At 36.8% G+C, this 16,411-nt stretch overlaps 1 protein-coding gene across 3 annotated transcripts in view; it reads left to right on the forward strand.

The window, feature by feature from the left end:
* The window catches only part of USP25 (ubiquitin specific peptidase 25), a 174,018-nt gene that overhangs the window by 119,206 nt on the left and 38,401 nt on the right, over positions 1–16,411 (forward strand). For all 3 annotated transcript variants that reach the window (XM_056135433.1, XM_056135434.1, XM_056135435.1), the window contains exons 17-18: positions 1,824–2,021; positions 11,105–11,244. In XM_056135433.1, coding sequence (XP_055991408.1) covers positions 1,824–2,021; positions 11,105–11,244 — 338 coding nt within the window. The remainder of the gene's footprint in view (positions 1–1,823; positions 2,022–11,104; positions 11,245–16,411) is intronic.

The raw sequence follows: 16,411 nt of genomic DNA on the forward strand, positions 1-16,411 counted from the left end.
CGGGGAGTTTGCCAGACTCTGCCCTGTGGGCAGGCTACATTCGGATAGCCTGCAAGTTTGTCCAAAGTAGGAATGAGGCAATAAGATGGCTTGGAGGTCTCGGCCCCGGAACCCGCGTGGCTTTGTCCCACTGCCAGTACCTTCATGTGTGCGGAGAGTGGTCTCAGCATGGTGGTGGCTGGTCCTGGAGGTCTTCGGCTGCCGTAGCCCTGGTCGGGGCGGGGAGGAAAGCTCAACCCGCTCCCCTCCAAGGGACTCCGGGAAGGAACACCCAGGCGCGGGGGCAGAGACTGCACTGCTCTCGTCCGGGATCTGGATTTTATAGTCTCTGAGTCTTGGCCGCTGATGGGATTACACGGCGCCAGGGGGCCAGGTGGTGGGTGTGACCCCCGCCTACTGGAATTTGGAGGATCTGGGTGGAAGATGCTCGACTCCAATTCGAGTAGGCTTGGAGGTCTCGGCCCCGGAACCCGCGTGGCTTTGTCCCTCTGCCAGTACCTTCATGTGTGCGGAGAGTGGTCTCAGCATGGTGGTGGCTGGTCCTGGAGGTCTTCGGCTGCCGGAGCCCTGGTCGGGGCGGGGAGGAAAGCTCAACCCGCTCCCCTCCAAGGGACTCCGGGAAGGAACACCCAGGCGCGGGGGCAGATTTATGTAGATCACCAGAAAGGACTTTTTAGCTCATCTAAGTGAGAAAGCTGTAGTTAAAAATACAGAGTAGATATGTATTTGTGCGTAACATTAATTGTCTCTTTTCTGCTCCCTTTTTGCTTCATTGTGGCTTCATTTATTACCATAGTCCATATAAAATTTATGTACTTTATTTTTCTTTAAACTGTATTATTAAGGTCTTGTGATTTATAATGCTGTTAATGATAGTTTCTGCCATGCACATAATTCTAACACCACACCCCTCATCTCTACGTAGTTTACTGATACTTAAACTACTTTAACTGCTTGCTACATTCTGTTCATGCCAAACCATTTTATACCATTTTATATTTATGTTCCTCGTTATTGCTTTTTAAAATAATCTTATTTCTTTATTATTTTGCCTTATTCTCATCTGTGAAGATTAATATAGGTTTCATATCCTCTGCAAAGTTAATTTTTTGATCTGCCAGAAAGTTTTCTTAAAGCATATAACTCTATAGGGCATCTTTTGTGTAATGGGGTTACATATTGACTTATCTTTTCCACTTCTCTGATGTGCTCAAAACCAGAAAAGGACCTTGTCATACTATTTCTTAATATTTTGTTCCTCATATATATGATATGTATATATTTATATATATACATAAATCAGGATATATATGTACAGATATACAGTATAAGTTAAGTAGTTCATGAGTGAGTTATTTAATATTTTAAAATCTTCTATTGATTGGTTTTAAAATTGCATATTGCTATGCTTAACTGCTTCAGATAAAATATTTTCATTCCATTTTGAATTAATAAGATTGAGTTATTCTCCTCTTGAAACTTTTGCTTCATGAACAAACACAATGAGTTTTACTTCATCAATAACATTCTCTTATTTTATGGTAGAAGAAGCAGTACAGTTTCTTGAATGGTAAACAATTTTGACTTTATATCTAGTTCAACATTTTAGTCTTCTGGTAAAAAATAAAAGACAAAAATATTGCCTATTAAAATTTTACAACATTGCTTTTTTATGCGTCTGCATTTATTAGAAACTGCTTATTAAATATCTGACTTATTGAATGGTATTTATAGCTTAAAATGCATTTGAAAAGCATTATTCTGAGGAGGTATTTTTTCTTTGATTCTTAATTTCGTGTTAATTTTGAAAATATGATTTGCAGAGGAGTTTAATAAAGAAACTGGGCAGGCCCTTGTTGGAATAGAAACATTGCCACCAGATTTAAGAGATTTTGTTGAAGAAGACAACAAGAGATTTGAAAAAGAACTAGAAGAATGGGATGCACAGCTTGCCCAGAGAACCTTGCAGGAAAAACTTTTAGCATCTCAGAAATTGAGAGAATCTGAATCTTCTGTAGCAGGTTAGTCCAAGTTGTATTTTATTATCAATGCCATTATTGACTTTTTATTATAAAATAAGATGCCCATTAAGGATTAAAAACAAAACAAAACTGTGGTTATCTTAAGGTATGAGGCAGCTAAGAAAAATTACCTGAAATTTTTCTGTTTATTCAGAGAGTCACAGATAACCATCTAATTAACCCCTTTATCAGACATCAGCGTCTACAAGTATTTAGCTTTCATTTTAAAATTCACGGCACTACTAACACTTCATCAGCCTCTCCTGGCTACTTTGGTTGGGAGTAACCTTGTTTGAAAGAAACATTTTCACAGGAAAACATGTGAAACCGGAAGGTAAACCAAACCAACTCACTAAAGATATCTAGTAAAATAATAAAATGCTGCTGCTGTTATATATTAATAAATATCACTATCTGTTAATAGTCTTTTTTCCCAAAATTCTTTAAATTATCTAAGACTATTTTGTGAATGCATCAAATGTAAATATTAAAATACATTCTAAAGTAGTTATTAACTGATAAAATATTTAGGGGACTGGAATGATAGTACAGCAAGTAGGGCTTTTGCCTTGCATGTAGCAGACTCAGGTTCTATTCCTGGCACCATATGTGGTACTGCTAGCAGTAATCCCTGCGCACCAGTTGGTGTGACTCAGAAACAAAATTTAAATTAAATTTTAAAAAAACAATCCAGAGTAAGGAACTGGAGCCATTGCACAGCACTTGCCTCGCATGCAGACAACCTGGGTCAAATCCTGGCATCCCAGATAGTCCCCTGAGTCCTGCCAGGAGTGATCCCTGAGTACAGAGCCAATATTAAGCCCTGAGCACATATGAGTGTGGCCAAAAAGCTAACCAAAACACAGAGTAAATGACAAAATAGATTCTAGGAAAGTTCAACCAGGATGTCAATAGTTTTCTTACAATTTTAATTTTGACATTATTAAGTTGTGAATATGTTTTAGTGCAGTGTATTTTCTGTTGTATTAAAAGTGCTTACTCTGAGAATTGGTTGGAAACCGGAGAGGATAAATTCAGAATAGTAATACTGAAGTGATTGCACAGAGGGTTAGGCACTTACCTTCAATGTGACCACCTGGGTTCAGTTCTTGGCACCTAAATGGTCCCCTTGAGCCTTGCTAGGAGTGATTCCTGAGCACAGAGTCAGAAGTCAACCCTGGAGTTGGATTGTGGCCCTCAAATAAAAAAATAAATAAATGAAGAAAGTTAAGAATACATTATTTCCCCCAATCCGTTTCTCTTTATGTATAGATATAGATAGGTAGGTCTTTCAAATAACTTTTGCAAGGTCTGCATATTTAAGGATGCAGTTTTGGGGGTTAACTTCATCTTTTTCAGGTAATCAGATTATGATGCAGCATCATTTAAACTTTAAAAGAAAATATTCTTTCAATTGGAGAAATTGGAAAAAATTATTCTTTAATTTGCAAAACCACAGTGTGGGTATTGTGATTGATGTAAGCATGCACACATAATTTTACAGACTTCTATTGGGTTTTCATATAAATTGAGTTCTTAATCTTGAGTTCAGATCTTGATCTAAAGAGGCCCCATTCAGGATTTTTGAAAGACCAAGATGCTATTATACCAATGGTATCAACATTTATTTAAATGCTCTACAGTATATCTGAATATCACCATATTACTCTCTGGTGAACTTTACCATTACCAGGTTTATACCTTCTTGTCTGTGATTGTTCCTTGGTTTCACCATAGTTTTGTTAAAATAATTATTCACACTAGTAGGAAATGATACAGCTCAGAAAATAATGAAAAGTTCCTGAGCTCTAATCACAGTGCAGTAACATTTTTATTTCTTTCATTTTGGCGCCAATGCCATCATTTTGTGATTTCATCCTAGTTGTCTATATATTTCCTTTCCAAACCAATCCCCAAAACTTGCCTTAAGATAGAACTGCCTTGTTATCCTTGACTGCACTTTCACATGTACATGTGGTACTGTATTATTATGTGAAGGAAGAACTGCTTAATTGGTGTATTAGCAGTTTTTATTCAGAGATGAATTCTTCAATCATTTCATAAGTTTCAGCTTTATTCATAACAAACCTCTGTGTTCTGGTACTTAAAATAATAAGTTCTGTTTAATCATCTTTACTTAGTCTTATGGGCTGGAGTGATAGCACAGCAGTAGGGCATTTGCCTTGCATGCAGCCAACATGGCCGACCTGAGTTCGATTCCTCCACCCCTCTCGGAGAGTCCGGCAAGCTACCGAGAGTATCTCGCCCACACAGCAGAGCCTGGCAAGCTAACCGTGATGTATTCAATATGCCAAACACAGTAACAATAAAGTGTCCAATGGAGACTTTACTGGGCCCGCTCGAGCAAATCGATGAACAACGGGAAGACAGTGACAGTGACTTAGTCTTATCTATTTCTCATAAAACTCCATTTTGTTTCTACCAACTCAGTCTAATACAGATTTTTTGTAGACAGAAGTAATCAAATTTTCCCTACATTTTACATGATGACAGACATAATTCTACATAAAATGGCTTACAGCTCTTTTTCCTGATCATTTCTTCTCATATACATTATGTGCTGTCTTTTGATTTTAGAAAGTCAACTTTAGAAAGTTGGGTATATATTTTTATCTCCTTTTAGTATTAAATATTTGCAGATGGCAGTCAGTACAGTACAGTGGGGAGGGTGATTGCACATAGCCAGCCCAGGTTCCATCCCTAGAACCTCAGTGCTCCCCGGGTCCCGTGGGGAGTGATACTTGAGTGTAGAGCCAGGAGTAAGCCCTGAGCACAGACAGTATTGCTGAAAAATAAAAATTGCAGAAAATGCAGTTATATTTTTGAGGAGCCACAATGACTGAAAGGTACAGAAGTAAAAATGGGTAGTCACAAAGATCAGATTCAAATAATTTTCTTCCAACCTGGATTTTTAAAAGCTATGATAATATACCTTAGAGAAAGCATGATATTCTCTATAGAATTGTTAGAAATAATGAATCTGAGATAGTAGTAATAAAGTATGTATAAATTTGAAAAGTAAAACTGTTTGAAAGATTGGTTTCCTTTATATGTCTTACATATTATAGTGACAATTGTATGCTTTGCATGCTGGAGGCCTGGCTTTGATCCCTGGCACTGCATGGTCCTGAGCACTGCTGAGAACTATTTCCGCACATAGCTAGGTGTGACCCCAAACACATACCCATCCTCCTTTTTCCCTGCTCCCCAAAAATCAAATAAAAGCCATCCTTGGAGATAGGCTAGGGATAGAATCAGTATAGAGTACATTTTTATCTGTATTAGGTCCTGAGCTTGATCCCTGGTACCCCAAAGGGGGAAAAAGTACACAAAAAACCTTAACATGCAATTGAATAAAATAATTTAATAAACTGTTTATACAACCACTTATATTGTTGCCAATAGAAAATTTTTCTTGAATATCTATGTTGTCATCTCTGTATTTCTTACCAGTTTTAAAAATAATTTGATGTAGTCTAATACTTTGAGAGTATCAAAGAAAACAATTTAAGTCTCTCACATGTGCTGTAGAATTTTGACTAGTGGAAGTAATATTAGAAAATATTGTCCATAAAATTCATCAGAATAGCTTATCTTACCTCTCTGCACTTATTAAAAATGTAACATTGAACTCCATTTTCTAAGTGATACTGCAAATAAAAATGTTAACTCATTTAGTATTAATTAAGTGAATATTTGTTCTTTGTTTTGACCAGGAAATCCACAGGCATTACTTTTCCAGTATCATTCATTGTTTTCTGAAATTAAAAAAATAAATGATGGGAAAATATAGTGTATCATGCTATGTCCCTAAGCCTACAAAGGAAAGCATTCCTCAATGCTTATGTGTAGAGAACTAGACAGCAGCTCTTCACTATGGGTATGCACAGCAGAATTTCATGGGGATATCATTTTTTATTATAACCAGTTCATCTCACCTAAGATTTAAGTTTCTGGAGCATGGGTCGAGAAAAAGTATGTTTTGAGATCGACCTTTAGGATATCCTGAAGTGTACCTCTGGTGTAGCAAATTTACTCCAGGTTGCATTTATAGAACAGATAATTCTAAAGGAGAAAATTGGTTTTTCTGAATTATTATTTTGCTTATGCTTTGCTTATCCTACTCCAAAAAATATTTCAAAGTCGTAAGATTAAAGAATTAGATAAAATACTCACGTTTCAAAAATAAAGGAACCAGTAAGGGTACAAAATGGTATATGTATGAAGTGCATTCAACCATATTTCATAAAGTTGCCTTAGAAGTGACTTCTTGATAATTACTGTCTGCAAGTTAAAATTAAACTGAGGGTCCAGAAACAGCATATAGGGTTGAGACACTTTCCTTCCACTGGCAGACCCCAGCATTGCTTGGTCCTCTGAGTACTACCAGGAGCTTGGTCCCTATCTCTGGGTATGGCCCCAGCCTTTCTTCCTCATTCCTTCTAACTCCAAAAAAGCTACTCTGATAAACCCATGTTCTAGGAAAGAATAGCTGGGTTCTGGGCATAAGACATGGCGGTAAGACAATATCTTCAATAATTCTCAAGTTTCTTTAAAGCAGAAACCTAAGGAAATGTTCAAATTCATATATCTAGAATCTGCATTTATGAATTATGTATGATGGAGGCCCTTTAAGTGTACATTCTAAATTGTTTTTCTTCCCTGTAAAGACTGAAATAATGAGTTTTCTGGAAATGATCCTTAGTATCTGGTAGTATTTTAATAATAGTAATATCAGTAGCACTGCAGCACTATCCTCTTGTTCATCGATTTGCTCGAGCAGGCACCAGTAACATCTCACAACAAATTGTGAGACTTGTTGTTACTGTTTTTGGCATATTGAATATGTCATGGGGAGCTTGCCATAGCCAAAATAAAGATAATTCAAGAAACAGTCTAAAAATATGTGACGGAGAATTTAGCTGTGAGGCAGATAAATCTTCACTTAACTCTTGCTCCTTAGCTCCTACCTCTGTCCCCACTCTACATTCATGAAATTTGTTTTGTGCATGTGAAAAGTCATACGAAGTCTCCATGGTGTGTGGTGACTCTCTAGAGCCAGAGTGGTTCCATAGACTCTGTTTTTAATGAGTCATTCATTTTAGTCCCTGACCCCACTCAGGTGTTGCCTGACATTACCCGGGAGGCCCCTAAGCAGGTAATGGCTTCTGTCAGTGACCATTGGACCTCCTGAGGAAAACAAGAGTACGATCAGAAAATAAGCATAATAGAACATGGCTAGAAACTGCCTAAAATAAAGATTACTCATCCAGGAATATCAGTGAATTACTCATACAAAAATACTTAAAAATATGTTAGATACAGCAGTATTGTATATTTCCATATAGAAATTTTTATTCATGCAGAATTAAGTACATTTAGGAATCTGTAGCAATATTTAGGAAAGACATCCTAGAACTTAGAATAAATATGTAGGTCCAAGGATATAGCTCACCGGTGGAGCACTTGTTTTACTTTAAGTGTGGGTTTTCAGTCCCTGGAATCTAAGTATATAAGTAACAAATGTGATGCCAGCAATAGCAACTTTCTGGGTAGTTCAAGTTGAAACCTGAGAATGCATTAAACTAAGGCATAAGTCAGGGTAAAGGTACTGATTAGAACATAGAAGAAGAAAGAATGACTCCATTGAGCTCCTGTTATTTAAATCCATGGTGGTGAAGCTTCTCAGAGATTGCCCGGTTAAAAAAAAAAAAACACAACTATACACAGAAAGAAATTGAAACATTTTTTATATGACTCTTCTTAACAGGAGTAATTTCCAAAATGTATGAAGAGTATTAGCTATATATGGTCTCCATACAAAAGAACATATTAGGATCAGTAAAACTTAACACAAAATGTGTTAAAAATGATATATGCAGAATAACTATTTTTATTTACAAAATGGGGGTAAAGCCTAGAAATATATTATTATATCAGAAATACTCAGAGTTCTTACTTTAGGGTAGTAGAAGGAACTTTTTTTCTTGGGATTGGTTATTTGTCCTAGTATTGCTCTTATTCGGGGTGGGTGGAAGAAGAGGGTGGGTGCATCCAACTGTGCTCAGGAGTTACTGCTGGCTCTGTGCTCAGGAATCACTCTGGGCGGTACTTTGGGACCATATGTGTTGCTAGGAATTGAACTGGGTTGCACGCATTCAAGGCAAGTGCCTTATCCTCTTCACGATCTGTTTGGCCTCTCGCTCTTATTTTTTTTATGAGTACGCTTACAATTAAACTTGATTGTAATTTTTTTCAAGAATTCTATAAATACCTTGTATTTTATCTAAACTGGATAATTATCCCCCATTACTGCTGGTTTTGGAAAACCTTCATTATAACTATTCTTAATCAAGTTCCATTTAAGAAGTGTCCTGGGGCCAGAGCGTGTGGGCCATTTGCCTTGTACTTGGCCAACTTGAATTTGATCCTCAGCATTCCTTGTGGTAACTTGAGCACCGCCAGGAGTGATCCCTGAGGACTGAGCTAGGAGAAATTCCTGAGCAGTTAGGTGTGGCTCCCCAAAACAAAAATAAGAAATACATAAGTAATGAGCAGAAAGTGTTCATGAATATTCTTAAAATTTTTTCTGTTTGTTAATGTCTTCCTCATAACCTGAAGTCTTTACAAATTCCTGATTATCCCTGTAACAATCTATTACTTTTCCCCTCTTAATCCCAGTCTATTATCACTTTCAAATTCGTAATATACTTATATTTCAGTTTGCTTCTTCTGGTATAAAGTTTAAGTTTCCTTAAGATTTGTTTGGGGCTGTCGAGACAGTTTTGTGGGTAGGATACTTGCTTTGCATGGGGTAAACTTGAGCTCAATCCCCAACATCCCATCTGGTCAACCAAGTCCCTGGGTGCAGGGCCAAGGGTAAGCCATGAGCACTACTTGGTGTTTGGTTGTGGTCCCCAAAACAGAAGAAAGCAACAGCATAAAACCGAATTGTATTAATTTTTTAGGTCTTTACAGTGCTTTTGTGTATTTGGTTACTCCTGGAATCATCTTGTTACTCAACTGCAAGATAATTCTCTCTATAAATCCTTTTAAGACTCAGCTTAGTTGAAACTTCTTTTAGAAGATCTCTGTTCATATGCAGCAGCATCATTTCACTGTGTCATTTGCTCTACAGTGCTTCTGAAAAAAATCTTACTATATTGTGTTATTGCATCATTATTTTGTATTTTGGTGAAGTATGTTTATCCAGTTTTATGGAGAGTTTTTTAAAGAAAAGTCTGATAATTTTTCTTACATTTTCAGTTACTTGAGCCCATACTGGAAATGACAGACTCATACATATGCTAGGCATGAAATTTGGGTTTATGTTTCTAAACTTCCATGGCTTGAATCCTTACAGGTTCACCTACTGTGATTATACCACTACTCAAGCAAGTTCCCTGCAGCATATATGCACGGGGAAAATTCTAAAGGAAATGCAATGTTTAGGAAACACCTAGCATTGCTCAAAAGATTTCTCTTCTCAAATCTCTGTGTGAAAGAAAACTTTACTCACCTAAGATGTATTTGATTTTGTTGATGAGATAAAGTTGCTTTCACTCCTAAGGACTCTCCAGATTTTATGGATTAGATCTGTCAGACTAGATGGATTTCTTTGCCCTCATTCCATCAACTTAGATCATACTCTAAATTTACTGACATTCACAGTGAGAAGAAACAGAGGGGCAAACATGAGTAAAAGCTTTATCAGAATGAGCTCTTTCAAGCTACTGGCTTAAGTGATTTATCACAAACCTCGCAAAAGCAGATGCCCCGCTGAACTGGATGTGTAGCCTCCAGTATTTTTTATCTTCTCTGTCATATCATGGCTCTGGAATAACATTGTAGGTCAGACTCAGGGAATACAGGAAGGAGAACATTTTAGCTTCCTTTGTAGCTTTTCTCGTTGTCATGCATACTTTTAGCATGCATTCTTCTAGTTCTCCTTTTCATGCCAGAAACCTGGACTCTTCTTCACATGCAGCTTCAAGAACTTTAAGTCCAACATAAAGTCATCTTTAATTCTATCTGCACTGTTGTTTCTGCTGTCAAAAATACAGCCACCTTTTGCAAATACTGCTCTTAGTATAACCATGTACATTCATTAACTTAGAGTCTTACTTTCTCTTCTGATCTAAGGAAAACCACTCTAGAAATACTTTCAAGACCACTTCCGCTAGGGAACGGTATTGAAATAAAGTATTTTAGGAGTTACTGGGAAAATGTAAGAAGGGTAAATGTGCAGGCAGAAAGAAGGAAGGAAAGATCAATATGTTTGAGGATAGATTTATTCAATATAGTGCATTTGAAAGCTGGAAAGGAGTAGTATTTCTTCTTGTTTGAGAAAAAAGTAACACAAGTTGATGTTAGAAAGATGGGCAGAGACTCACTATGTAAGGGTCTGTAAGTTGTGTAGGATTTGAGGGTTGCCCATGAAATAGCAAGGGGACAGGCATTCAGAGCCTTACAGTTGTATATCTATGTCTGGACTTAGAATATTGTAGGAGCTGTAATTTTGGAAGCTCCTCACTAAAACGTATTTGAATATTGAATTTTGTTGGTTCCAATTTGCCAAGATGTGCTTATTCTGACAACACTCTGCTTTGGGGGATGGGGGGTGGGCGACATGATAATGAGTAAGTCGATTCCTTTTCACAATTAAGGTGTGTTTTTTTGTGTAGGTATTGAAAAGGAGACCGTGGCCAGTAAAAACCAACTTCTCTGTTCTCTCTGGAGACATCACTCGGAATTTTACTAATCAGATAATTTTGGGAAAACTATAGAATGCTAGTGATTTCCCCAAGCGAGGTTTTAGTAAGGTTCATTGCAGGAAAGTTTGCTAAGAATTCCTTACTAAAGGATTCATCAGTACTTGTCTTGACTCTGTTTTTTGGGTTTTTTTTTTGTTTTTATTTTTTGGTAATATATGGAGGGATATGCTATATATTGAAGGATATATTAAGTAGAAGAGTAGAATTGGTTATTAAAAATAAAACAGAATTATCTTAGTATAGATATGTATATATATTAGAAATACAATTGACTTTTTTCTCATGAAGCACAAGCAGGAGAACAAGAATATCTAGAGCAGCCATCAAGAAGTGATTTCTCAAAGCAGTTGAAAGAAGAAACTATCCGGGTAATTACCAAGGCATCACATGAGCATGAAGATAAAAGTCCTGAAACAGTTTTACAGTCGGTAAGAACTTTTCTTTCAGCTCTCAGAAAAAAAGTCACATTCACCTTTTCTAGCCATGTAATGAAGGGCACTCTGCCTGGGAGTCAGGAGAAAAAAGCCCAGTGGATCACTTTGTTGTGTATATTCAGTGATTAGGGGTCACCTAACATCCTTTAATTTACTTTAAATTAATAACTGTAAAGTTTTTAAATACTTTAAAACTAAGTTTCTATGTTCCTGTTCGGGGCTGGAGCGATAGCACAGTGATAGGGCATTTGCCTTGCTCACGGCAGGCCCAGCAGAGCTGGGTTTGATTCCTCCGCCCCTCTTGGAGAGCCCAGCAAGCTACCGAGAGTATCTCGCCCCCACGGCAAAGCCTGGCAAGCTACCCGTGAAGTATTCAATATGCCAAACACAGTAACACCCATGGTGTATTCAATATGCCAAACACAGTAACAAGTCTTACAATGGAGACGCTACTGGGCCCGCTCGAGCAAATTGATGAACAAAGGGAGGACAGTGCTACAGTGCTACAGTTCCTGTTAGAGAATTATGAAGAAAATCATAACTATAGACTGAAGGTTTAGAACTTTAAAAGAGAAATTTAGCATATTTCTCTTTATCTTTTTTCTCTCCCTACATTTTAAATCTTATTACATTGAAGTCATTGGTTATGTAAGGCATAGATTTTATCGTTTTTCATAATGTGTTCAACAATTATTAGGTGAACATGTTAAATAATGTTTGCAGAATAAAAATAATCTTACGACAATTTATGCCTATTTCTGACGTGCCTTATAAGTAAAAAAATCTTTTTGTCTTACCCTGTAAGAAATATTATAGAACTGCTATAATTCTGTAGTTCTCAAGTTTGTCTTTTGATAATAGTAAATTGATTATTTTGGCATTTTTGTACTGTTATTAATGACTGACACTGGGAGAGATGTTATTTCAAGGATTCAGTATTGACAAACCAGTTAATATGATTGATTTTTATTAGTGAGCATAAATGAGTTCTAATGCACATTTCATGTAGCTTTTTAGTACTTGAAGATTTCCTTTCATAGAGAACCAAATAGAGCAGAACATAACAGTCTTTGAACTTATTTATTTATTTTTGCCTTTTTGTGTCATACCCAGCGATGCTCAGGGGTTACTCCTCTCCTGGCTCTGCATTCAGGAATTACTCCTGGTGGTGCTTGGGGGACCATATAGGATGCTGGGGATTGAACCCGGGTCAGCCGCATGCAAGGCAAACACCCTACCCACTGTACTATTGCTCCAGTCCCAAACTTATATTTTTAGCATAATTTTTTATTTGATTTTTTTGTTTTGTTTTGTTTTGGGGCTACACCGAGTGGTGTTCAGGAATCACTTCTGTTGGAGTCCCAAGGGCCAAATGTAGTGCCAAGTATTAAATAAAGGTTGGGCCTGTTGCATACATCACAAGTACCATGACCTCCATATTGTTTTTCTGTTCCCTGGACATGATCCTTTAACATTTCAACATTGAGATCTTTCAAGTTTTCAGCATTTGCTACTTAGTAAGTGAGCATACTCAATGGGAATTTTAGTTACAGTGACATTATTAGTATGATAAGATCTCAGCCCAAATACTAAATTAATATTGAGCCAATTTTATGTTCTTGTTTTGGATTTGTGAGTTTCTGTTTGTATGAGGTAGAAATGAGTTGGGAATGCTGCCAGGGCTACCCACTGGGGAAATCTCCTTTTTGATTTTCTAGAAATATTTCCTGGCACTTTTATTTTGTTTTTGATTATTAGAATAAGCTCACTTGATGACAAACATCCTTCAGGGTCACTCCTCCTTGGAAAGTAGTTTCCTCTTTTTCATGGGAGCAACTATTTCAGCATATTTCTTCACTATAAGTTACATGCTTTGCTAAATAAAACAAGAATTTTTAACAGTCTCTTCATTTGCTGTTTTTAATTTTCAATTATATATTATAATGTTAAGCAGTGTACACATACAGGTGGTTTCCCCCTCTCCACTTCACCCAACCCCTGCCCATTATTTCAAATTGTCCACAGACTTGTGATGCTAAATGATCTTGACATGACTATTAGCACTAAAGCACTTCCTGGAGAATGCTGCTGTTGGAGGATGGTAGCGGAGGAAATCCTAGGGAGGAGGAAAGGGCAGAGAAATAGACACCATGGAGAAATTTTTTTGCCTGACATAAAAGAAAAAAAAAATTTAGTCCTGATGTATCATTGCTAAATAGAATTTTTGTTGTTGTTGTCAGAACCCTTTTTAACTGGCATGTGAAAGCCAATAGCTTTACTTACTGTAGAATCATGATTTCTTTTTCTTTAGTTCTGACAAATTACATGTGATTTAAATTTGTAAGAATCAGGGCTTAAAATCTGATTGCTAACCAATATGGATATCTTCCAAGTTAGCAGCATATCATTTAATACTTAACTTGAGAAAGAAGAATGACAGTAACTGATAGAAAGAATAAATGTTGTTATAAATATTGTCTAATTTCATTTGTTTAGAATAGCATCAAACAAGTGACTTAGTTTGTGTAGCAAATAACAGGATTTTGTGAGACAGTGGTTCTTGGTCAGTTGTTTAGGAACTACTTAACTGTTTGATTTCTTTTGGGGCCACACCAGGCAGAGTTTAGGGCTTCTTCCTGGCTTTGTGCTAAAGGATCACTCCTGGTGGGCTTGGGGACCATATGGAGTGCAGTAACAAACTCTGGTCAGCTTTGTGCAAGGCGAGAGCCCTACCTGCTGTACTGTTGCTCATCTCCCATTTATTGTTCTTGTTTGTTCATTTGTTTATTGCATTTTGAATCTTTGATTTTATTTCAAAATATATGTTAGAAACTATGTTTCTTAGACTAAATCATTAAACTTTGGGATTAGATGAGCATAATTTTTAACTTTGGTTTTCTTCTAACTATGCAAATCAGTAAGTTACTAAATTTCTTTTTAATTTTTAATAGCATTTTGTCTACAGTAGTCAACAATTAACTCTTAGTTTTTTCTTTAGTATTTAAACCATAACCATTTCACAAATATATAGCATATTGCGTTTCAATCTTACTGCAAGAAGAAATCCCAAGAAAACTTAAAATTACAGAAACTAAATATATTCTCTGTATGTTTAGACTGATTTTTAGAATAACTTAAACTTCAAATGAATAACAGAAAATTTGAAATTCACTTAAAAGTAGATTCCAAGAATGAATAGTCCTATTGCCCAACATTAGTCACCATTAATATATTGGTATGCTTTCTTTCATTAAAAAAAAATATATATATACATATATATATAGTTATTACTACACATGTACTTTTATTTTTGATGTCTGCACTCTTATTATTAGCATTGATTATGCATAATTTTTTAAAAAAATTTATTAGTGAAACACCATGAGGTACAGTTGTAGATGTACAAATTTTTATGCTTGGGTTTCAGTTATACAATGATCAAGTATCCATCCCTCCACCAGTGCCCATTCTCCACCACCAATAATCCCAGTATCCCTCCCCCGCCCCCAACACCCCATCCCATTCCACCCCGCTTCTGTGGCAGGGCATTCCCTTTTGTTCTCTCCTTTTGGGTGCTGTGGTTTGCAAAAGACGCATTGAGTGGCAATCATGTTCAGTCTATAGTCTACTTTCAGCATACATCTTCCATCCTGGGAGGATTCTCCCAACACCCTTTATTTGGTGCTCCCTTCTCTATCTGAGCTGCCTTTTCACCTAGCATGTGCGGCTGGCCTTCAAGCCATGGAGCAAACCTTCTGGTACTCATCTCGACTATTCTTGGGTGTTAGTCTCCTATTTTGTTTTTTACTTTATATTCCCCAGATGAATGCAATCGTTCTATGTCTGTCCCTCTCTTTCTGACTCTTTTCACTTAGCATGATACTTTCCATGTAGTACCGCTTGTATGTAAATTTCATGACTTCATCTTTTCTAACAGCTGCATAGTACTCCCATTGTGAAGATGTACCAAAATTTCTTTAACCAGTCATCTGTTCTCGGGCACTCGGGTATTTTCCAGATTTTGGCTATTGTGAATAGTGCAGCAATGAACATAGAAGTGCAGATGTCATTCCGACTATACTTTTTAGCCTTTCACTGTATCTTTTGAGATGCAGAAGCTTCTTAATTTAAGATAGTCCCATTTGTTTCCACTTGGTTGGTCAGTGGAGTGACGTCTTTGAAGATACTGTTAGCCTCAATATTGTGGAGGGTTGTGCCAACCTTGTCTTCGTTGTATCTTATGGATTTTGGCCTGATGTTGAGATCTTTAATCCGTTTTGATCTGACTTTTGTGCATGGTGTTAGGTCGAAGTCTAAGCCCATTTTTTTGTATGTCATTGTCCAGTCATGCCAGCACCTTTTGTTGAAGAGGCTTTCCTTGCTCCACTTCACATCTCTTGCTCCCTTATCAAGGAGTAGATGTTTATTCATTTGGGGTTGTGTGTAGGGATATTCCACCCTGTTCTATTGGTCTGCTGCCCTACCTTTATTTCAGTACCATGCTGGTTTAATTGTTACCGCTTTGTAGTAGAGTTTGAGGTTGGGGAGGGTAATGCCTCCCCTCGTCTTTTTCCCAAGAATTGCTTTAGCTATTTGTGGGTGCTTGTTGTTCCATATGAATTTCAGGAGTACTTGATCTATTTCTTTGAAGAATTAATGGGTATCTTTATAAGGATCACATTGAATCTGTATAATGCTTTGGGGAGTATTGCCATTTTGACAGTGTTAATTCTTCCTATCGATGAGCAGGGGATATGTTTAGATTTCCTCTTGTCCTCTTTTATTACATGGAGTAGCATTTTGTAGTTTTCATTGTAGAGGTCCTTTACCTCTTTAGTTAGGCTGATTCTGAGGTATTTGATTTTCTGGGGCACGATTGTGAACGGGATTGTCTTTTTTCATGTCACTTTCCTCTATTTCATTATTTGAATATAGGAAGACCATGGATTTTTGGGCATTAATTTTATAGCCTACGTCTTTACTGTACAAGTCTATTGTTTCTAGGAGTTTCTTGGTACAGGATTTAGGATTCTCGATATATAGTATCATATTATCTGAAAATAGTGAGAGCTTGATTTCTTCTTTTCCTATCTGGATTCCTTTAATGTCTTTTTCTTTCCTAATTGCTATCGCAAGTACTATATTAAACAGAAGTGGTGAT

Source organism: Sorex fumeus, unplaced genomic scaffold, assembly GCF_029834395.1.
Source record: "Sorex fumeus unplaced genomic scaffold, SorFum_2.1 ptg000115l, whole genome shotgun sequence".
NCBI lineage: Eukaryota > Metazoa > Chordata > Mammalia > Eulipotyphla > Soricidae > Sorex > Sorex fumeus.